This window comes from Rhinatrema bivittatum, chromosome 1, assembly GCF_901001135.1.
Source record: "Rhinatrema bivittatum chromosome 1, aRhiBiv1.1, whole genome shotgun sequence".
NCBI classification, from domain to species: domain Eukaryota; kingdom Metazoa; phylum Chordata; class Amphibia; order Gymnophiona; family Rhinatrematidae; genus Rhinatrema; species Rhinatrema bivittatum.
This window is the reverse complement of record NC_042615.1, coordinates 304396759-304419986: the sequence shown is the minus strand read 5'-3', so window position 1 is coordinate 304419986 and position 23228 is coordinate 304396759. Positions and strand designations below refer to the sequence as shown.

General features: G+C 49.0%; 1 protein-coding gene across 1 annotated transcript in view; it reads right to left on the bottom strand.

Annotated features, from left to right (window-relative positions):
• Positions 1 to 23228, bottom strand: part of CENPE (centromere protein E) — a 691519-nt gene that overhangs the window by 667632 nt on the left and 659 nt on the right. Inside the window, 4 exon segments of the mRNA XM_029608709.1 lie at positions 10046 to 10165; positions 10422 to 10540; positions 10624 to 10713; positions 17596 to 17693. Coding sequence (XP_029464569.1) covers positions 10046 to 10165; positions 10422 to 10540; positions 10624 to 10713; positions 17596 to 17693 — 427 coding nt within the window.

The window sequence follows — 23228 nt, the reverse complement described above, 5'->3', positions numbered from 1 at the left end:
CGCATGGTCCGATAAGGTTCTATCCCCGAGGGAAGCTCTCCCTCCTTGGGGGGCTCATCTTCTTCTGCCGGGTAGTCTGAATCCCCAGAATTGGGGCTATCAGGTGGCGAGTGGCCGCGCCTAGGCCGCGAGGGTCCAGGGGCCGGGTCATTCTGGATGTACGGACCCGGTCGGGGAGCTGACTGCATCGTGACAAAGGTATGAATCCCTTTGAATAACTCCACCCAGGAGATCGAAGCCATATCTGGCCGCATGGGAACCAGGCCCCCCTGGTTCACTGGCTGCTCCCTGCTGCCTGCTGGTTCCGGGGTGTCTGACGAACCGGCAAGAACGCTGGGCTGTGACCGGCCCTGGCCCGGTACTCCCAGGGCCTCTTCACATTGGGCACATAGGGAGTCTGCATCCTCATTCTGTGTGGCCCTGAGGTTGCATGCAGAGCAGAGATTGATGCCTACTTCTGGAGGTGCCGGCACTGCCGAAGCCTGGTCACTTTTACTCTCCATGCCGCCAGTGAACTCAATAAGAGTCTGCGCTGTGTGCGAAAGGAGGCGCCTGAAACCAGCGCTCAGCAACGTGCGCCTAACAATGTGCTCCTATAGCAGTGCGCCTATAATCGGGCGCCTAAGGACTTGCGCCTAGCAATGCGCGCCTACGAACGGGCGCCTAGCAATGTGCGCCTATGCGCCGATCGCAGTGTGCGTAGCAACGGATGCCTATCGAGTAATAGGCGAGATGCTTCAGGTAGAAGATAATGGTGAGCAGGCAGACGAAATGGTGGCCTACTGAACTGGCTGCCCCAGAGGCACACTCTGCTTCTCCTCGGAGACCAACAAGTAAATATATATGCCTTACCTTGTCTTCGGCGCTTCCTGGCTGCAACCTGGGCGGTCTCCGGCTGCGGGGGGAGAGGGCGAGTACCTTCACCGCCGCGCTCGAGGAGGTGCACCCGCCGCCAGGACAGAGGCTGCCTCTAGGCCGCGCCCGAGCCCTTCTCGCTCGGGGGCAGGTCCCTGCCGCGAGTCGGCCACCGGACCGAGGCACTTACCTCCGAGGGACCACAAAAATCACCTCGGGAAACTCAACCGGGGGAGGGACAGACTGGTATCACCGCAGGAGTGCGGGGCTCGTCGTTAATAGATATCGTCTAGGAATTTAGTAGTTAGAATTTGGAAGAACGCTCAGCGAGCGTGAAGGAGCTCCAAACTGCTTTGGAGACGGAAATTACTGAATTGCTTCACTTCCTGTGGGGGTATATGTACCCGTGCTGACGTCAGATCCGTCTCCAACTGCTAGCACGAGCACATTATACCCACTTGTTTTGAGTCCATCTGCTACACGCTAGGAAAATACTGTATACCGTTGTGGCCATATGGCCCAACAGCTTTAACATGTGCCATGACTACACCTGACTCCACACCACCAATGGTCATTAGTTGATGGCCCGTTGCCAGGGCAGAAGCCCTTGGCTTTAGCTGTCTCTAGCAGGGCTCCAATGAAGTCCAATTGTGGCGACTGGCTAGGATAGGACTTGCACTAGATGACAACAGACCCTAGGATCTCCAATACGGACTTATCTGCTCCCACCTAAGAGGTGCTCTTAAATCAGCCAATCGATCAGACACAGGAAACTATGAACTCCCTGTCTATGGAGGCGCTCCGCCACCACAGCTAGACATTTTGCAGAGACACGTGGGGCTGACATGAGCCCAAAATGTAGAACGTGATACTGGAAGTGCTGCATTCCCACCACAAATCTGAGATATTTTCAGTGACCTGGGAAGATCTCAAATGAGAGCATGTCTTTTATATCCAGGGAGCATAGTAGCCAGTCCCCTTTTTGCAAGAAGGGGGATCAGGGTGCCCAGGAAGAGACCTTGAACTTTTTTTTTTTTTTATTTTATTTGCTCAAGGCTGGACTCCCCCTGTTTTCTTTGGTATCAGAAGTTCCAGGAGCAAAATCTCCACCCTCTTTGCCCTTGTGGAACATTCTGGTCATTAAGAGGGAGAAAAGCTGATGTGCTGCCAACCTGCAAAACAGGCTCAGAGGGCAATTTGGCAGGACACCCAATAGGTTCAACTGGTATCCTTGATAGACGATGGAAAGAACCCACTGGTCTAAGGTTATACTGGGCCACTGGTTCGTGAACACCGCAGCCTGCCCCCGACCAGAAGGTCCACCATCCCAGGTACAAAAACTGGCCTATGCTCCCTACAACCCAGTCAAAACCCTGTTCCTGGGGTTGACTTAGGCGCCGGCTGGGACTTGACAGCCATGGGAGCCCTGATGCGGTTGACAGGCATAAGGGGGCCTAGGATGTACTTTCTCTGGCTAAATAAAAAGACTTCCTCTGCCACGATCTCACTGACCTCCTAGAGGACGGGTCTAGAGTGCTGGTGAAGAGTTGTTGGTTTCATGGTGGTCCCGGAGTTGGGCCACTATGTCCCTTACCCTATCTCTGAAGATTATCCCCAGTACACGGCATGTCAGTGAGTCGTTCCTGTACCTCCAGTTGGAGATCGAAGGCCTCACAACATTAGCATTCTGCAGGCGCCAATTGCCACTGCAGAGAACCTCTATGCATTCTCAGAAACATTGTGGGTCGTTAGGACCTCATATTTTCAGCACTCCAGGCCCTTATGCACCACAGACATTTCATTTTTTTCATTTCATTTATTAAAATTTATTAATCGCCTACCACAAAAGAGGCCTAGGCGATTTACATCATTAACATACATAATAAAAACAAAGAACAACAAATACAACAACACACAAATTGCAAATGTTTCACAGAAACAAAAATAGTCAATATCATGGATAGACTCAATAATCAATCACCCAAAGTATGTATCGAAATCCTCACATCTATAAGAGTGTTTATTCTGCTGATAGTGCTCTAGAATATGTTGAATGCACGTTGGAGTAGGTGCTCTTTCAATGACTGTCTGATTTTTTTCGCATCATCTAAAGACCTGAGCTTGAATGGAATGAGATTCCATTGTGTTGGCGCAGCAATGGAAAAAGAGGTCTCACAAGTACTATATAAATGTGCTTGTTGAACAGAAGGAACTTGTAACAGATTCAATTGGGAAGATCGTAAACATCTTACTGGTTTATAAATGTGCAAAAGGGCATTTGGCCAGTAAGAGGAATCTGAAGTTAACAACTTAAAGACAACCATAACTATTTTATATGTAATGTGTTCAGATATTGGCAACCAATTCAAACTATACAGAACTGGAGAAATGTGATCACGACGCTTCGAATGAGATACTAGACGCGCAGACGAATTAAGTAGTAATTGTAAAGAATGTAATGTCATTTTAGGAAGACCAATAAACAGACTGTTGCAATAATCTAAGTGAGGAAAAATGATAGCACAAGTTACAAACAGGAAATCTTGATCAAACAGCAAATGCCTTAATCCTGCAATGAGACGAAGCTTAAAAAATCCACTTTTGATGAGAGATCTAATGTGAGGACGAAAAGACAAAGTGGGATCAAGTAAAACTCCTAAACTCCTGATGGGTTTATCTATAGCAAATGAGATGCCATCAATACGAATTGCATCATGGGAATGTGTACAGTGGGGACGATGGATCAATACAATATTAGTCTTGTTGGTATTCAGCATAAATTTTTTGTTTTAGCCATCGTTTAATCGAATCTATGCACAAATGCAGCATATCAGAAGTAACTTGCCATGACTGCTGTACCTTAATATAGAATTGAATGTCGTCAGCTTAGATTTTAAATCCATCGGTAATGATGGTCAACAATTTTGCAATAGGAGCCAAATAAATATTAAAGAGCAAGTGTTTAACCCCCTTGAGAAACGTAGCACTTTCTGGATGTACAGCCAGCGAACAGCCCGCAAACTTGCCAAGCAATGCACAGAGAGCTGCCACTTGGACACGAAGGGAGTTGAACGCTAACCCCTTAGCAAGACCCTGCTGCAGAAAGTCCAGGAACTGTGGGACATTCACTGCTAACGGATCGAAGGAGCACTGTTGACATCATGCCTCAAACAGCTTCCACACTCTCACATAGGCCACAGAAGTGGCCGGGCATCTCGCCAGTAGGAGTGTAGAAATGACCTGTTCGGAATAGCCCTTCAAGCGTAAACGTTGCCTCTCAAAAGCCAAGCCGCGAGAGAGAAGTGATCCTCCCGATCAGAAAATATTGGACCCTGCCGAAGTAGTCACGGTAGATACATGAGCTGTAATGGTCCCTCGAGAGCCAAGCGAACTAGATTCATGAACCACGGACGACGCGGCCACTCTGGAGCTACGAGCACCACCCTGCCTGGCTGGAGCTCTATGCAACAGAGAAGCCTCCCGATAAGGGGCCAGGGAGGAAAGGCATATAGTAGAATTCCCGTGGGCCAGGAGCACACCAGAGCGTCGAGCCCCACCAAGCCCTGCTCCTGTCGACGGCTGAAGAAACGTTCAGTCTTTGTGTTCGTCCGCGTTGCCATCAGATCCAACTGTGGTACACCCCACCTGGCGCAAATGAGGTTTCAGGCGTTGGAAGACAGCTCCCACTCTCCCGGATCGAGCTGTTGTGAAAATCCGCCTGCACATTCTCCACGCCCGAGACATGAGACGCAGCAATCCCTTCTAGATGACGTTCCGCCCAAGCGAAGAGAAGTCGTGCCTCGAGTGCTACTGCCGGACTTCTTGTCCCTCCTTGTCGGTTGATGTAAGCCACAGTTGTCGCATTGTCGGAGAACACTCTCACCATTCGCCCTGAATCCAGGGCAAGAATGCTTGCAGAGCAAGTCGAACCACTCTCGTCTCGAGTCGATTGATGGACCATGAGCCCTCCGGAGACCAGAGACCTTGGGCAGACTTGTCCGCACACACCACTCCCCAAAAGGATAGGCTGGCATCGGTGGAGATTATCAGCCAATTCGGATTTTCCAAGTCCACCCCCCGTTCCAGATTGGCACGCGATAGCCACCACATCAGGCTGACTCTGGAAGCAAGGGCATCGGCAGGTGGAATTGTTCAGACACCGGACTCCATTGGGATAACAGAGCTCGCTGTAACGGTCGTAGGTGAGCGAACGCCCATGGCACTAAATCCAAGGTGGAAGCCATGGACCCCAGAACCTGAAGATGCCACACTGTGAGGTTCTGCCTCCAAATGAGAGAATGGATCTGGTCCTGTAACTTCGTCACCCGGTCCAGTGCCAGAAACATCTTTCCGTGCAAGGTGTCAAACCGCGCTCCCAAGTAAATCAACTCCTGTGTGGGTTCCAAGTGACTCTTCTCCACATTGATGACCCACCCGAGCGACTGTAAGGTCACCATCACCAGATCTCTTGCAGTCCTCCCAGGACTGTGTGCGAATTAGCCAGTCATCCAGGTAAGGATGGACCAAAATCCCCTCCTTGCGAAGAAAAGCCGCTACAACCACCATCCCCTTGGTGAACATCCGAGGGGCCGCTGCGAGACCAAACGGAAGGGCCCAAAACTGGAAGTGCTGTCCCAGGACCTTGAAACGCGAAAACCGCGGGTGATCCAGGCGGATGGGGATATGAAGGTACGTCTCTGTGAGGTCCAGGGAAGCTAAAAACTCCCCTTTCCGAACAGCCGCTATTACCGTCCTCAGGGTTTCCATTCGAAAACGAGGGATCCGAAGACAGCGAGTTCACCTTCTGAACATAGAGGATGGGAGGAAACATGCCCTCCTTCTTGGGAACCACAAAGTAAACAGAGTATCTTCCCCATCCCTGCTGTGTATCCAGAACTGGGACAATCACTCGCAGCTTGAGAAGCCATTGCAGAGTTATCTGGACCGCGTCGTGTTTGGTGTGAGACCACGTGGGATTCCACAAAAACCTCCCGCACCGGTCGTGAGAATTCCAGAGCGTAGCCATTTCTGATTGCCTCCAGAACCCAGCGGTCTGAGGTAATCCTTTCCCATTCCATGTAAAAGTTTGATAATCTGCCACCGACAGCTTCGACAACGGAATGGGGGCTCGTGGCTTCATTGGGCGGGTTTACTGGTTCCTGCGCAGAGTTGTCCCAAGTCTCTTCCGGCACGACAACCCCCACGAAAGGACTGTTGACGTCCCGGAGCCTGCTTGGACGCCGAAGGCACGGAATATCTGCCAGTATGAAAACGGCGAAATTCCCGAAAGCAGAACCAGGAGGGAAAGACCTTAGACGGCCTCCTATCTTCTGGTAGCTTATTGCCCTTAGACTCCCCCGTTTAACCAGCTGATCAAGTTCCTCTCCGAAGAGAAGCTTGCCTTTAAAGAGGAGATTGCAAAGCTGGGACTTGGAGGACAAGTCCACTGCTCAATTTCGAAGCCAGAGGAGTCGACGCGCCGACACCACAGACACCATACTCTGTGCAGAGGTCCGCACGAGATCATACAGCGCATCGGCCACATACGCTATGCCCGCTTCTAATCTCGCTGAACGCAGAGCCTCACCACCAGCGGCCCCAGAGGTGGCATTAGAATCTTGAATCCAGCAGAGGCACGCCCTCTGCATGAGGCTAGCACACACCGCCGCACGCAGGCTCAATGTGGTTACTTCAAAGACACGCTTCAACTGGATCTCCAGCTTGCGGTCCTGCATCTCCTTCAAAGCGGCAGCTCCCGCGACCAGGATTGTGGTCTTCTTCGTAACTGCAGACACCGCCGCATCCACCTTTGGGATTTTCAGGAGGTCCACAACATCTGGCAACAGAGGATATAGCTTTGCCATAGCTCTGCCCACTTTCAGGCCTGCATCAGGAGCATCCCACTCGCAGGTAACCAGCTTGCACACCTTTTTAGGTAATGGAAAAGACGAAGTGGGGCCCCAAATCCCATCAAGGACCAGATTCACTCCCTCATTGTTGGAATCTTCTTGGGAAACCTTCAGTCCCAGGATATCCAAACACCTGGGGAATGAGTGGACGCAGCTCATCCCTTTTAAACAGATGCACTACACTGGGATAGTCACCTTCATTAGGCTGGATGTCACCATCCGGATCCACGATGACATCTCCCATATCCGGGACCGGATCCAGGTCCACTGGACTCACGGCTGAGGTGGACGCAGCCTCTGCCCCAGAAGCCAAATCCTGTGGTTCCTGGGCCTCCTCCCCCGTACGGGGACCCTCTGTGGACCTTAGCTGTAGCTCCACGCTCCGCCCCAGCTTGGCAGGCGGCTCCGACCGGTCCCCAGGTTGCCCCTGTCTCTTAAACGCTGTATGCTTCCGTGCCAAAAAGGCTTGGTGAATCAGCAAGATAAATTTGGGGGGAAAACCTCTCCGGGTCCCCCTCCCCCTCTTGGGAATTGCCAGGTGCGGGATCGGCAACCCCAAGGTTGAGATCGGCCCCCACCAGGGCTAAAATGGGGGGGCAGTCTCTTCCCCCGATCCGCGGCTAGAGGCCTCAGTACCCTCCCCGCGGAAGGGAACAGTTGATTCCGCCGAGCCTTCCATCCTCCAGGCAGCTGCCCACAACAGTAAGGCCAGAAAACCAGAGGAGCTCTATTGCCCACACACCACCCGGGAGGCTGCCGATCAAAGTCGCGGGCCCAACGGGAGAGTGCGGCCTGTGCTGAGGAGGAAGGCCTGGCCGGAGAAAAGTCACACACCAGGAAGACGCGGGGAAAAAAATTCAAAATGGTGCTCTGGACCCCAGCGAAATCGCTAAGCGCGGCAAGATGCGCTGAAAACTGTGGCGTGGCAAGAAAATACTTACCTCCTCCCCCAGACGCACCCTGGAGCCAATGAAATTAACAGCTAAGCTCCCCGAACGGCTGCTGAAACACGGGTTCCCCCTGCACCGACTCCTCACCTCAGCAGAGAAGGCTGGCCAAACTGAATGTCTCTCCCTCAGACTTTTTTTTTTTTTTTTTTTTTTTTAAACTATATGGAGACTCTTCCTTCTGCAGGGGTTGAAGGAGCAGCTGAAGCAGCTATCTAGGTGATTAGCCAGGAGCCCCTGGCCTTCACCCCCTGAGCTGGCATGGGCAAAACCCAGGCAGGGATATCCAACCCCCAGGACGCCCGGCTTCAACTGAGGGAAGGTCCACGAAGGTGCCTAACACTTCAGGAAGCAATCGCAGGGAAAAGGAAAAAATTCTAACTATCTAACCCGAAAACATTTACACAAAAAACGCTAAGACTGCAGTGTGTATCTCTAACCGTCTGCTGGAGTCAGAGAAATACTGAGAGAATGCAGGTGGCACTAGAGTATATATGGCAGTGCCCAAAGTTTTGCTATCTGACTCCATCTGCTGGTAGGGATACACAACCCACTTTTCTGGACTGATCCTGGTATGTACAGGGAACCCAATATATTCGGCCTGGAGAAGCTTGACAGTGGTCAGTCTCCGGTGTCCCTATCTGCCAGCAGCACAGATGGACCCATCGAAGTCTGTGTATCCATCTTGTTGAGCCAAAGATGACACCCCTTCGGGATCATCTGTGTGTATAGGCAGCAACTCTGGACATCATGCAATGCCAGGCAGAGGACACATTTCTCATGGGGGTCCATAATGGACATAGTCCTCGGGCACCAAGGGCATTACCGGAAACCAGACTTGTCCATGATGGGACAAAATAAGTGTTACAAGATCAAAAATCGATGGCAGCAGGCGTCGACCGTGAAAGGAAACTTACCAATAAATGACAAAAACCCGACAAGGAATGCTATCTGGATGGACAAAGAGGGACCCGGCAACATCAAAAAAACCATGAAAAGCAAAGAAAGAAGAAAGTTTTCCAAAACAGCTCTGTGGAAGAGACCAGAGAGGGACCCTATGTGGATGTGAGGTATAGGGCATGCTGGACACTCAGTGTGCTAAGTCAAACTTCTATAAGCTTTGACATAAGTTTTCCGTGTCAGGGCTCCATCTGATGATGTCACCCATGTGAGAGGACTACCATCCTACTTGTCTTCAGAGAACCACTGCTCTAGCCTGCCGCTCATTCCGTAAAGGCTCTCCCTTCAACTTTTATTTTAAAAATTTATAAGCCCTATCATCCCATGTTCTGGATGGCTTCCATAAATACATTCATAAAATGCACATCTTATAAAATGTATTTGCATTGCTTTGCAGGCAATCAGGGCAAATTAAACTGCTGATCTAGCAGCAATGGCCCAGTGATGGTGTCTGATGGAGGAGAGGAGGAACAGTCCAGTAAGTGAGTTATTATTCAGATCAGGGATTCAGGTCCTGTCTCTGCACTGGAAGCCCCATGCATAACAGTCTGACTGGAAGAAAAATGGACCTTTATGCTAGTTCTCCCAGGAGACCATTAGATCCTCTTTTCCTTTTGGCCTAATCACTAGACCTCACAGAGCTGTGTAATGTTTGCCTACCATCTGCTGGAGACAATACTAGTCTCTATATAAGATGATATCAGTAAACTAGTTGCTCTGTCTCAATCTGCTAGTAGGGGGACAAAGTGCCTGGACTGGTCTAATGGATAAAAAGAAAACAAAATTGGAGGGAAGCACTGTATATGGTATACCAGTGCTCGACTACATTCTCAGCAATCATTCCTTTGGTCTTCAGCTCAATTGGAACCCATCTGTTAGATCATGAAACCATGAGCATTATTTTCAAATACCTGTGAGGTTTTCCCTTCTTTTATATCCCTCTCCTCACTCAGCTGAACCATCACAGTGAATCCTCAGCTGGGGGAAGGGTGGGGTGTCAGAAACCACCATCACTTGATAACTGAGATTCCCTCCATCCCTAGAGGCTAGGTATGCCAGCCACCTCTGCAGCATCCCCAGTCAGCCAGGACAGCAAAAGATCAGACTCCCCAGATCCTCCACAGGGCATTATGTACTACTGCTACCAAGTCAACCAGCCAAGCACTATGTATCATTTGGCCATGTCTCTTGATATAGCCAAAGATAAAGCATTGTACATACTGAACTCTACCAAATGGTAGAGAGTAAAGTTAGAATGTAACAATCAAAGTAAAATTTCATTTTGAAGAAATACTAAAGTAGTACAAATGTCAAATTAAAACCTTAATACATTTTACTTGACTGTAGCTTTGCTTCACTTCAACATTTACTTACGTTCACATCTTCTCGAATTTCTAATGGTTTCTTTTTCCTGTCATCACAAAGCAGATCTGTCACAGTTTCATTGTAGATTTCCAAGTAGGAAATGCGCAGCAGAAACTCTCTATTCATATTCTGAAACCAAGCAAAAATTTCAAAACTCAGGTCCTGAAGACAAATCATGACAAATGGAAGATTCTGGTATTTGAGTTCTCTCCCAACTCCACCCCCGCACTAAATCCTGTTCCAAATATTCTATTTAAAATTTCAGACAACTTGCTCCAAAAATAGGTTTCAAGCACTCACAATTTTCATTTGCAGCCATACAAAACATTTACATTTTTTATTAAGATTATTCTTAAGATGTCTACCAGTTAACTGCAATGCTTACTTCATTAATAATTTTGAAAATGTCACCAATTGCTTGAGGTATGATGCCACAAGTTGAATTTGTGCCCATCATTGTATAGGTTTTTCCTGATGCTGTCTGTCCATAAGCAAAAACTGTACCTGGAAAGGAGTCCACATATTAGAAGAGTATACAAATAAGTGCAACAATCAACTGAATTTAACTGTATAATCAAAATTCTTACCATTGTAACCTTGTACAACTGAATGTATTATTGGAACTGCTATTTCCTGATAGACTGTTTCTGTAGGCTCACCAGAATTGAACACACGATCTATAGGAAAAATAGTTGTTTTCTTTAAATACAGAAGTGCAAGGTTTCCTAAATTTAAATCTAGACCAATTTTAAATATTTTTAAAACAGCACTGCAAACTCAGCAATGACATGGTTATATATATATATATATATATATATATATATTTTTTTTTTTTTTTTTTATGATCTCCTACGTTAATAGTACCCCTCAGTCTAACTACCAAGAGCAAATTTGTACCTTTTTGGCAGTGCTATTAATGTAGGAGATTATAGGAAAATTAGTTTCTTACCTGATAATTTTCGTTCCTGTAGTACCACGGATCAGTCCAGACACCTGGGTTGTGACTCCGCACCAGCAGATGGAGACAGAGCAAAACTTGTCGGGCTTCCCTACATATAGTAAGGTGCCACCCACAGCCCCTCAGTCTTATGTAATGTCAAAGCAAAACTGCAACCATACTAACTAGATTGCCCTAAACAGGGCCGATTCTACAAAACCCCCAGCCGGAACAAAACATCCTGAACCAGAGGCTAACCAATCGAAACAAACTGAACCTTAACAACTGAATCAACCGAGCGGACTCTCCGTTCTTCAGAAAACTTAGAACATTCAGTATCTTCAACGCCGTATACCCGGGCGGGATCCTGGACTGATCCGTGGTACTACAGGAACGAAAATTATCAGGTAAGAAACTAATTTTCCTTTCCCTGTACGTACCCGGATCAGTCCAGACACCTGGGATGTACCAGAGCCACAAACTACGGGTGGGACCCGGAGAGTCCCGCTCGGAGTACCCTCACTCCAAAACTCCCCGAGTCTGCCGCCTGGACATCCACTCGATAATGTCTCGTGAAGGTGTGCAACAACTTCCAAGTCGCTGCCCTGCAAATCTCTTGAGGTGATACTTGAGAGGACTCTGCCCATGAAGCGGCGTGTGACCACGTGGAATGAGCTCGAAGCCCCCCCCGGTACCGGTTTGCCCCGCAGAAGGTACGCCGAAGCAATAGCCTCCTTGAGCCACCGTGCAATCGTAGCTCTGGACGCTGCCCCACCTCTTTTGTGACCAGCATACAACACAAAAAGGTGATCCGATGTTCGGAAAGGATTCGTAACCTCTAGATATCGGAGAAGAACCCTACGAACGTCCAGCTTCCGTAACTCCTGCGAACCTCGAGCCTCCGGAAAAGCCGGAAGCTCCACAGATTGATTTAAATGAAAAGCAGACACAACCTTCAGCAAGAAGGAGGGAACCGTCCTTAAGGATACTCCTGAATCCGAGAACGGTAAGAACGGCTCCCTACACGACAACGCTTGTAACTCCGAGACCCGCCTCGCCGAAGCTATCGCGACAAGGAAAACCGTCTTCAGAGTAAGGTCCTTCAGTGTAACTCGCTTTATTGGTTCAAATGGAGGCGAACACAAAGCGGAAAGGACCCAATTGAGGTTCCAGGACGAACAAGGATGGCGCAACGGAGGACGTAAATGCTTGGCCCCCCGAAAAAAACGGGCTATATCCGGGTGAAGGGCTAGAGACACCCCCTGCACCTTGCCCCTGAGACAACCGAGCGCCGCTACTTGGACCCGAAGGGTACTGCCAGACAGACCGTTTGAGAGACCTGCCTGAAGAAAAGCAAGGACATCGGACACGGGAGCTAGCATAGTATCCACCTTGCGATCCCTACACCAGTTCTCAAAAACTGTCCACACTTGCACATAGGTCAAGGACGTCGACTGCTTCCTGGATCTCAACAAGGTAGCCACCACCGCATCAGAGTAGCCCTTTCTCAATAAGCGACGCCTCTCAAACGCCATGCCGCGAGACAGAAGTGATCCGCTTCCTCCAAACAAACGGGGCCTTGTTGGAGAAGCGCCGTGGACCCCCGAAGTCGTAGAGGGGGTTCTTCCGCCAAGAGCAGTAGATCCGCAAACCAAGGTCTCCGTGGCCACTCTGGCGCCACCAGAATGACGTCCGGATGTAACTCGATCCGCCGAAGAACCTTGCCGATCAGGGGCCAAGGAGGAAACACGTACAGCAACATGTTTGTTGGCCACGGAAGCACTAGCGCATCGACTCCTTCGGCTCCTCGTTCTCGCCTCCGGCTGTAAAACCGCGGAGCCTTTGCATTCTGCGCGGTAGCCATCAGATCCATGTGTGGCTGGCCCCATGTCCTGCAAATGAGTCGATATGCTTCCTCCGCCAATTCTCATTCTCCTGGATCCAGATGATGGCGACTGAGGAAATCCGCCTGGACGTTGTCCACTCCGGCGATGTGCGACGCCGCAATGCTGCTGAGGTTCTGCTCCGCCCAGCACATCAAGCGGTGCGCCTCCTCCGCCACCGGCTGGCTTCTCGTTCCTCCTTGGCGGTTGATGTACGCTACTGTCGTTGCGTTGTCCGACAACACCCTGACCGCCTTTCCCCGGATCAGCGGAAGAAAAGCGTGCAGTGCCAGCGTTACCGCCCTGGTTTCCAGACGATTGATGGACCACCGTGACTGCGCTCTGGACCACAGACCTGCACCGAGCGCCCCAAACAGACTGCTCCCCAACCGGAGAGACTTGCATCCGTCGTGACCACTGTCCACTCGGGCATGAGCAGTGAAACTCCACGCCTGAGATGGTCGGGATGTAGCCACCAGCGAAGACTGTCCCTCGCTTTGTCTGTAAGAGGGAGCGGGAGCTGGAACTCCTCTGGAACTCCTCGGGAAAGTAACGCCGATTGTAAAGGTCGTAGATGCGCAAACGCCCAGGGGACCAAAGCAAGTGTCGATGCCATAGAGCCCAGGACCATTAGGTAATCGCGCACCAGAGGCATTCGGAAGGCCAGTAAACGTCTCACCTGGCCCTGCAGCTTGCAGACTCGCTCCTCGGAGAGATAGACTTTGCCGCATTTCGTGTCGAACAGTGCCCCCAGATACTCCAAGGACTGAGAGGGAACCAAGTGACTCTTGGCCAGATTGACCTCCCATCCGAGGGAGCGCAAGAGCTGTAGGACTCTGTCGACCGCCTGTCGACATTGTATTGCGGACTTCGCCCGAATGAGCCAATCGTCCAAGTAGGGGTGCACCAGCAACCCCTCCCTCCGGAGCTGTGCCGCCACCACTACCATCACCTTGGTAAAAGTACGGGGAGCGGTGGCCAGACCAAAGGGAAGAGCTCGGAATTGGTAGTGCCTGCCTAGTACGCAAAATCTGAGGAACTACCTACAGTACCTGAATGTAAACCGGTGTGATATCCCAATTGAGATGAATGTCGGTATATAAAAATAATAAATAAATAAATAAATAAATAAATAAATAAGATGGCTGAATGCCTATGTGCAGATACGCCTCGGTGAGATCTAATGATGCGAGGAACTCGCCTGGTCGCACCGCGGCCACCACAGACCGGATCGTCTCCATTTTGAACCGGGGAATGCGAAGGCACCTGTTTACGCCTTTCAAGTCCAGAATTGGACGGAACGTGCCCTCTTTCTTTGGTACGATGAAGTAAATGGAGTACCGACCCTGCCGTTGTTGCCCTCGAGGCACAGGACTTATGGCCCCCTAGGGCCTCCAGCCGCCGTATGGTGTCCCTTACCGCTGCGCGCTCGACTATCCCCTTGCACGGGGACACGAGAAACTTGTCGACTGGTACTTTTGCAAAATCTAAACCGTAGCCGTGTCTTATCACGCTGATGACCCATTGGTCTGACGTTATCTTGGTCCACTCCTCGGCAAACAATGTTAATCGGGCTCCCACGTTTGGCACGCCCGCTCGTTGCGGCCCCGAGGAATGGACCAACCTCGTTTCATTGTGGGCCCTTGGACCCCGCCCCCGCCGTGGATCCACTCTGCCTGCCAAAATGTTTCCCCCGAAAGGACGGAGTCCATGAGGCAGACCTGGCGGAGGAGGCAGGCCGGTAGGAGGAACCCGACGATCTCTAAGGTCGCGATCTTCTAGGCCCACGAAAGCGAGACCGAGTGGAAAAAGACGATCGGGCCTTAGGTCTGTCCTCCGGCAGCCGAAAAGCCTTGTTCTCACCGATGGACTGCATCAGGTCGTCCAACTGCTTGCCAAACAGCAGCTTTCCTTTAAAGGGCAGCGCACCCAGGTGAGCCTTAGACGAACCATCCGCCGCCCAGTTCCGCAGCCAGAGGAGACGGCGTGCAGACACCGCAGAGACCATGGCCCTGGCCGAAGTGCGCAGCAGATCATGCAAAGCATCCGCTCCATAGGCAATGACCGCTTCCAGCTGATCCGCCTGCGCCGATTCCTCTTCCGAAAGACCGGCATTAGCCTGAAGCACCTGTGCCCAGCGTAATCCGGCCCGCAGGGCAAAATTAGTACAGATCGCTGCACGGACCCCTAGCGCGGAAACTTCAAACACCTTCTTGAGCTGCATCTCCAGCTTTCTATCCTGGATATCCCGAAGCGCCGTGGCCCCTGTGACTGGGATCGTCGACCGCTTAGTCACTGCTGAGACCACTGCGTCCACCTTGGGGAGACGGAGAAACTCCAGCGTGTCCTCTGGGAGCGGGTATAACTTGTCCATGGCTTTATTCACCTTCAGACCCAATTCAGGGGTATCCCACTCCTTGAAGAGGATATCCGAAGCCGAAAAATGGAAAGGAAGCGCTACTGCCGGCCCCGAAAGGCCCAACAGCACCGGGTCCATATTGGCTCCCTGCCTGGTTTCCACCGGCGGAGCCTCTATCCCCAGCTCCTGGAGAATGGCCGGAATGAGAGGGGCCAGTTCTTCCTTTTGAAACAACCGGACAACCTTCGGATCGTCCCCATCACCTGCCGGTGCTCCCTTACCGGCCGCTGGTGGATTCTGGCCCGTGGCATCCGGGTCGTCCGGCCCCCCCCAGGGGCTCAGGAAGCTGGTCCCCGTCCTCTGAGCCCGTGGACTCGCTATCCGTGTCCTGAGGGACGCCCCTCACCTGGCGCTTCCCTTTCGGGGGTTCAGAAGATGTTCTGGCCCCATCCGCAGATTTCCTCTTCCGAGAGGCCGGCCTATGCGCCGAACCCCCTACTGCCTTCTCTTTTTTCCTGGCCCTTTTGCATTTCAGGACTTTGCGCAAAAGGAGCGCAAAGTCCGCAGAAAAAGATGCCTCCGACCCCGATGACGTCATTCCCGCGCTATCTTCATTCGGAGATGCGCCCCCCCCCGGAGGGCCTCCCCCGGGTGGGCGCTGCTGTGGAGAAAGTGTAGGAGGCTGGGCGCCATTACTGGCAGCCCTCCACGTGGCCTCCAGCACTGTCTCCAAAATGGCCGCCGTTCCCGCGCTGAGCGGGAACGGATCAGAAACACCTTCCTGTCTCTGGCCTTCCCGCGGCGGTGATCGCGCCGGCCGAGATCGGCCCCCCCCAACCGACCCCGGACGACCCCTCGCCCCCGAGAACGCAAGAAGAACACAGACCTACGTGCAGCAAGAGGAACCCCCTCGGCATCCCCGAACGCGGCAGCACACAGTAACCGAGAAATTGAAAAAAATTTGCAGCCGAAACGGTGGAACACGCCTACAACGGAGAGCCGGCTCAGAAAATAAACAGTTCTTTTATTCTTAATTTTTTTTTTTTTTTTTTTTTTTTTACTTGCGCTGTCCCTGGTCCTGATGCGTTGCTCCAGCGGGGGTGAGAGAACCGGGCTCCCCGGTGTCACCCCCGTCGCTGCTGCCTGTGACCGGCCGGGCCCTCGACCCTCAGCAGCGGCCTCAACCAGGGGGGGATGGTCCCCTCAGAACCTTTCAACCCCCCCTGGGAGGCTGCAGGACAAGGGAGACTGCTGCCTTTCTTCTTTGAAAATCTTCTGTATAAATTCTTTTTTTTTTTTTTTTTTTTAAATCTACCAGAACTCAAACAACTAATCCCTGACTATAACAAAAAACCCCAGGGATCCCAGAGGCTGTGAGTGACCCTGCACCATCTGCTGGAGACAGAGTAAGACTGAGGGGCTGTGGGTGGCACCTTACTATATTAGGGAAGCCCGACAAGTTTTGCTCTGTCTCCATCTGCTGGTGCGGAGTCACAACCCAGGTGTCTGGACTGATCCGGGTACGTACAGGGAAAAAATTTATCTACTACTGAGGCAGAACCAAAGCTCCACAGCAGAGCATGAAACAGATGGATTGTGAGCAGCAAAGAACAATGAGAAAGAAATAGCAAAAAAGTAGGAAGAAATGTGGCTTTAAGTTGCAAGCCCTTGGGGGACCATAGTACATATTGGAGGTAGGAGTTCAACTAGCTGGGAGAAGACCAAAAATGTGACAGTTCACTAGAGCGCTGCAAGGGGGGAAAATGAAAGGGAGAAAGAAGTGACGTCATAGCAAGGAGGTTGCTGGGCAATGCAGAACTATGGGGACAGGAGCTAGAGATAGGTGTGACCAATTAGGGTACAAAGTTTAAGCAGAAAGAAGAGTCCCTTCGAAAAGATGGAAGTGTGCCAGCCTAGGATTACCAATCCAGGAGAACACAGTCCTACAGAGACTGAGATCTGGCAAGAGTTTTATGTTGTTGCATGGCATTTTATGCTAGTTTGTATATAAACGCCTGCTGTACATAATTGGAATGTTAAAGTCTCTAAAAATATTTGTGATGTACGAGTCATAAAAGGAATAAATGAGTTTCTGTAAGATTGCCTGGTTGCTTGATTGTTCTGAGCTATCTGGAATTAGGCCTGAGCAGCATCCTATCAACTACATCAAGGTACATTCGCGAAGTCACCCCGTTTTCTTTTAAATTTCAATGATTCATGTTGGAAACAAGACTTCAGCCTGATCAACCTAACAGTTTGGGTATGAATATTATTTATTGCCCCCCTGCAAAGCAGCTGAGTTCATACAACTTTTGTGGACCTGTATTAGAATCAAGCATGCTGTCTTATCTCAATGTGAAATGAGTTTCTCCAGGCTTACCAAAATTGAAACACTTTGCACCATCAGTCTGAGAAACAGAGCATCTGTCTGCCTTCCAGAAGAGTGTAATGCAATCACCTTGATCTCTGTTTTTCTCTCTGAGGAGGGGAAAAATGTTTAAAATTCAATTTTTTTAAATCATGTCAATGTACAGATATTTTATGAATATGAATGTTTAATACACAGATTTTTTGTTCAGTGGACCACTTACATCAGGAGCAGAAAAACCACTTAGAAAACCTGGACGCCAGACAAAAATTTTTAGGGTAACAGGGAATTTTATTTTATTTTTTTTATTTTGTTCAATTATTTTTTTTTGTCTGTATGGGTGGGAAAGGTGGTTTGCATTTTCCTGCTTTCTTTGCTCTCACCTTCTTGGAGCTTTTTTTTCAATCCCCCAGCAAGCCCTGCCTATGAACTACTTGTTAAATCAACACAGAGGGATGTCTATAAATGACTGATTTTCTCAAAACATCATATTTAATCTACACATAGAGAAATCTAAATTTTGATAATTAATTGTGCAAAAACTTTATTCACAAATATATAACCAATAACATCCTTAAAACAACACACCCGCACTCACATTCATTCTTTAAAAACTCAACACCCTACTGACATCAAAATGTATACAATATTTCAAAATTGTGCAAATAAGCATTAAAAAACAGCTTATTATTAATATAATAGAAAACTTTTCTTCATATAGTTTCCAAACTTCTAACGGAGTATGTTACTCCATATACTTCATGTATTTTAATCTCATAAGCGTCCTTCAATATTGTGTAATATGAAAGATTGTTTGCTGTATATTTCCTTGTTCATCTCCAGCCCAGCCCAGTTCATCTCCAGTCCATCTCCAGCCCAGCCCTTGTTCATCTCCAGCCCAGCCCAGTTCATCTCCAGCCCAGGGCTGGAGATGAACTGTATATTTCCTTGTTCATCTCCAGCCCAGGGCTGGAGATGAACAAGGAAATATACAGCAAACAATCTTTCATATTACACAATATTGAAAGACACTTATGAGATTAAAATACATGAAGTATATGGAGTAACATACTCCGTTAGAAGTTTGGAAACTATATGAAGAAAAGTTTTCTATTATATTAATAATAAGCTGTTTTTTAATGCTTATTTGCACAATTTTGAAATATTGTATACATTTTGATGTGTCAGTAGGGTGTTGAGTTTTTAAAGAATGAATGTGAGTGCGGGTGTGTTGTTTTAAGGATGTTATTGGTTATATATTTGTGAATAAAGTTTTTGCACAATTAATTATCAAAATTTAGATTTCTCTATATGAACTACTTGTTGACATTTCTTTAAAAAACAAATATGTAACCAATTACTTGCATAATATTGAAAATAAATGTCTCCAATTATAAAGGATGACCTTTACGTTATCTTCTGTTTTGGGTACTCTGGTAATCTTCCTATGACTTAACGACAAAAAATGAGAAATTACTACTTACCTGATAATTTCCTTTTCTTTAGAATAGACAGGTGAATCCAGAACAAGTGGGATGTACCAAAGCTACTCCTGACAGGGTGGGTGGCTGCCCATGGTCCAGTCAAACCAAACATGCAAATGCTGCATCCTCTCAGGCCTGCACATCCAGACAACACCTGGAAAATGTATGTACGGAGGACCACGACGTAGCTTGGCAAATGTTGACGAGAGACAATCTAACTTCCACCAATGACAGTGACTGAGCCCTAGAAGAACGAGCCCTAACCTGACTAGGCAACAGCTGTTCAACATCCACATACGCAACTGTGACTACCTCCTGAATCCAACGAGCTATTGTAACTCATGAAGCCAGCTTGCCCTGTATACTTCCACCGTGGTGGACAATCAGGCGATCCATCTTCCTGAAAGGTTTAGAAACCTCCAGATCCCTCACGATATGTCTCTTGACATCCATGGTTGACAATAGGCAATATTCCTCTGCATCTCTTGCCCTGTCCAGAAATGGCAGGGAAATAGACTGATTCAAGTGAAAATCCAAGACCACATTTGGCAAAAATAAAGAAACAGCATGTAGCTATATCACCCCTGGAGTCACAAATAGAAATGGCAAGACAAGGCCTGCGGCTGGGATTCTCTTCACGCAGAACAAATTGCCACAAGAAACATAGTTTTCAAGGTCAATAAATACAAGGAAAGGAAAAAAAAAAAAAGTCACTCATTGGTTGACAGGTAGGGCCCGCTAAGAAATCCAAAACCAGATTAAGACTCCACAAGGACACCGGTAACAGCAAGGGAGGAAAAAGATGTTTCACTCCTTTCAAGAAACAGGCCACACCTGGATGAGCTGACAAGGGTCCACCATTCACTCAATCCCTGAAACAAGCAAGAGCTGCTACCTGTACCTTCAAAAAATTAAAGGGCCAACCCTTTATTCAATCCAACCTGCAAAAATTCCAAAATGAGGAGGATCTTAGCCAAATGAGGAAGAACCCCTCAAACGTCACACTAAGCCCACACATAGGTCAAGGAAGTTGAGAATTCTCTCTCTCTCGCAGCAAGGTAGCAATCACCACAGTAGAATATCCACACTTCAGCAAGTAAGCCCTCTCAAGTGCCATACTTAAGACAAAAAAAAAAATTTGGATCTTTGTGAATAACAGGACCCGGACGCTGCAGATCCCTGTGCACCGGAAACCGAATGGTGGAGTATGTCAGGAACCTTCGTAGATCTGCATACCATGGTCTCCTGGGCCAATCTGTTGCCACCAGAAGCACCATCCCCCTATGAACTTCAATCTTCCAGCTCACTCTGCCCAACATGGGTACACAGCAGCTCTCCCACCAGCCACTCCTGCATGAAGGCATTGTTTCCAAAGGACTTGGGATCTCTCCTGTGACTGAAAAAATGAGGAACTTTTGCAGTGAGAGAAGTTGTTAGTAGATCCAGAAACAGAAGGCCCCCAGCGATCCACTATGAGCTAAAAACACCTCGCTTGATAATTCCCCATTCTCTTGGATCCAAACTCTGTTTGCTGAGAAAGTCTGCTCTTGCATTGTTTTTTCCTGCAATATGTGAGGCTGAGATCTTCTGAAGATGCACCAACCAGTCCGATGAGCTTAGGGAAACTCCTTTTCTCAGATCTGCCTTTAACCACCACGGCAGGTGAGTGCACACCTCCATCAGCAGTTGAAGCTGACTCGAATAGTCTTGAGACTGTGGACTTCAACAAGACAACAGGGAGCACTGAAGAGGACGCATATGTGCCTTCACCCATGGCACCACCTTCAGGTTTGCCACCATTAATTCGAGCACCTGTAGATAGGACCACACTGTCAGGCATATTGTGTTCATCAATAGCGCACCCGCGCCATCAACGTTTGAATGACTCTCCGGCAGGAAAACTCTGCCCTACTTCATGTCGAAGCAAACACAGAGATATCCCAATGACCGTGATGGCTGAAGATTGCTCTTGGCCAGATTCACCAACCAACCTAGTTCCTGCAACAAGGAAATCACCTTGCGCGATACCCAGAGGGTCTCCTAAACTCTTGGCCCAAATCAGCCAGTCATCCAAGTACAGGTGTACTAGAATCCCATCCTCTCTCAATTCTGCCACTACCACCACCATAACCTTGGAAGAAGTTCTGGGCACAGTGGCCAAACCAAAAGGCAGCGCTCAAAACTAATAATGGTGTCACAAAATTGCAAAATGCAGAAAACCAATGATGCTCTAGCTGGACGGGAATATGCAAGCACGCCTCAGATAAATCCAAATACATCAGAGCCAGTAAACTCATTTCTACGAAAAAACCACGATATAGTTCTATATGGCTCCAATCCTGGAGGAATTTCTCCAACCTTCAGGGAGAAAGGATTGGCTTCATCATCCGTGCCATCTGGGTCCCTATCGGGAAGACCAGCTCCAGGCATACCCAGACACTTACCCGCAGCACCAGGCATGTGGGATTTCACCACCTGCGACCCATACCTGTTAAGATTGGCCATGAAGAAAAAGCTGTAGTTCTTGAAAAAAATTCTACTTAAGAAAAGGTCAAAACCAGGGGACACCTGTCCTGTGCCCACTGAACTACCTTCCCCCGCTGATGAACCAGTTAGGGGAGCTCCAAAGTCAGGCAACACTTCTGGCAGCTCTTTTTCCATTCCCACATCAGAGCTTAGTAAAATCAGACAGAGGCAATTCTCCCTGAGCCTCCAAACAGCACTGACACAAATTAGCAGGAATGCCAGACTGTGATGCCGGAATAGGACAAGCAAAACATAGAGCAAGGCGTTTGGGCTTCTTTGCTATGGGTGCCATCAGTCTGTCATATGCCCTAACAGGCATCTAACAATAACGTACCCAAAATTTAGGCACTCAACCCTGTGCTTTGATGTGAATAAATTGAGCTTCCCCAGGACACTCAGATAGTACGCCCATGCTTTTCGTGCGCACTATTGGGCACCCAAGGCGGTGCTCCTATACGCTCATCCAGATACACAAGCACAAACCAACAAACAGAAGAGGGCAGTCTTGAGCACAAAAAAAAAAGCACACAAAAATGCTGCCACAGCCTACCCATGCAACGAAGATGAGCCTGACAGCAGGGGCCTAGCCAAAAGGGCTGCTCAACCCGCCATGATGCCCATGTTCCCTGGAGGTGGGAACAACCGTTGGATCGCACTCCTATCAGAGACCAGGGGAGGATGAATCCCCACTTAACTCCCTCTTTTCTTTTTCTTTAAATTACCTTTTATTTGAGCTCAGCCCACCCTGGCTGAGTAAAGGGCAGTCTTGATTGCAGGGGGAGGGGGCATATACCTTCACTGCCGCACTCAACTTCTTGCACCAGCTTGCCTTTGAACTGTTTTGTTTTGGTTTTTTTTTGTTAGCTGTAAAAAACAAAGTCCATGCCAGCTGAAAAAAACAAATACTGGTCCAAGGCAGTCATCTGAGGGAGGAATCCAAAAGATATCACCTCGGGAATTCTCAATTGATGCAGGGACCATAAGGTATCACCACAGGACAGTGGAGCAAATAATCCTCTTCTCCTTTGAAAAATTACTTTTTTTTTTTTTTTAAAGTAGTCCCTACTGGGGAGATGCTCATCCACCATCTGCTGAAGACTGAGAATACTAGCAGGCTGTCATTGCAGGGGTATGTATACCTGATGTCAGATTTGCTCCAGCTCCACCTGCTGGTAGAGGTGCATAACCCACTGGTTTTGGATTCACCCTCATCTCTCTCCTCTTTAGCCCTTTCAGAACCTTATTAACCAGGCTCTCTCTCTCTCTCTCCCTCCCGCGCCTTGCTGCTTCCTTTGCGCCGGCGAAGTTCGAGGACAAAGTGGTTGCACCGCGGGGCTCTGGTCTATAGCGCGCTGCGCGGTTCAGACTTATTGTCACTGGACTGCGTCGGCTCAAAGAAAGCAAGGAGCTGGATAACGAGAAGCCGGTTACAAGCTTCTGAAAGAAGGCAGGGAAGAGGTAGATGAAGGAAACACAAAAGAAAACAGCTTAAAAAGACTTGGGACACTATCTGAGAGGATCGGGTCAAGGGCCCCCCTGTGCCTATATCTTAACGACGCCCATTGCCCTCCTGCTGCAATTCCGTGTGTGCCGACAGAAAGCACTCGTGCTGCGCCTCCCTTAAGCCCAAAGGCT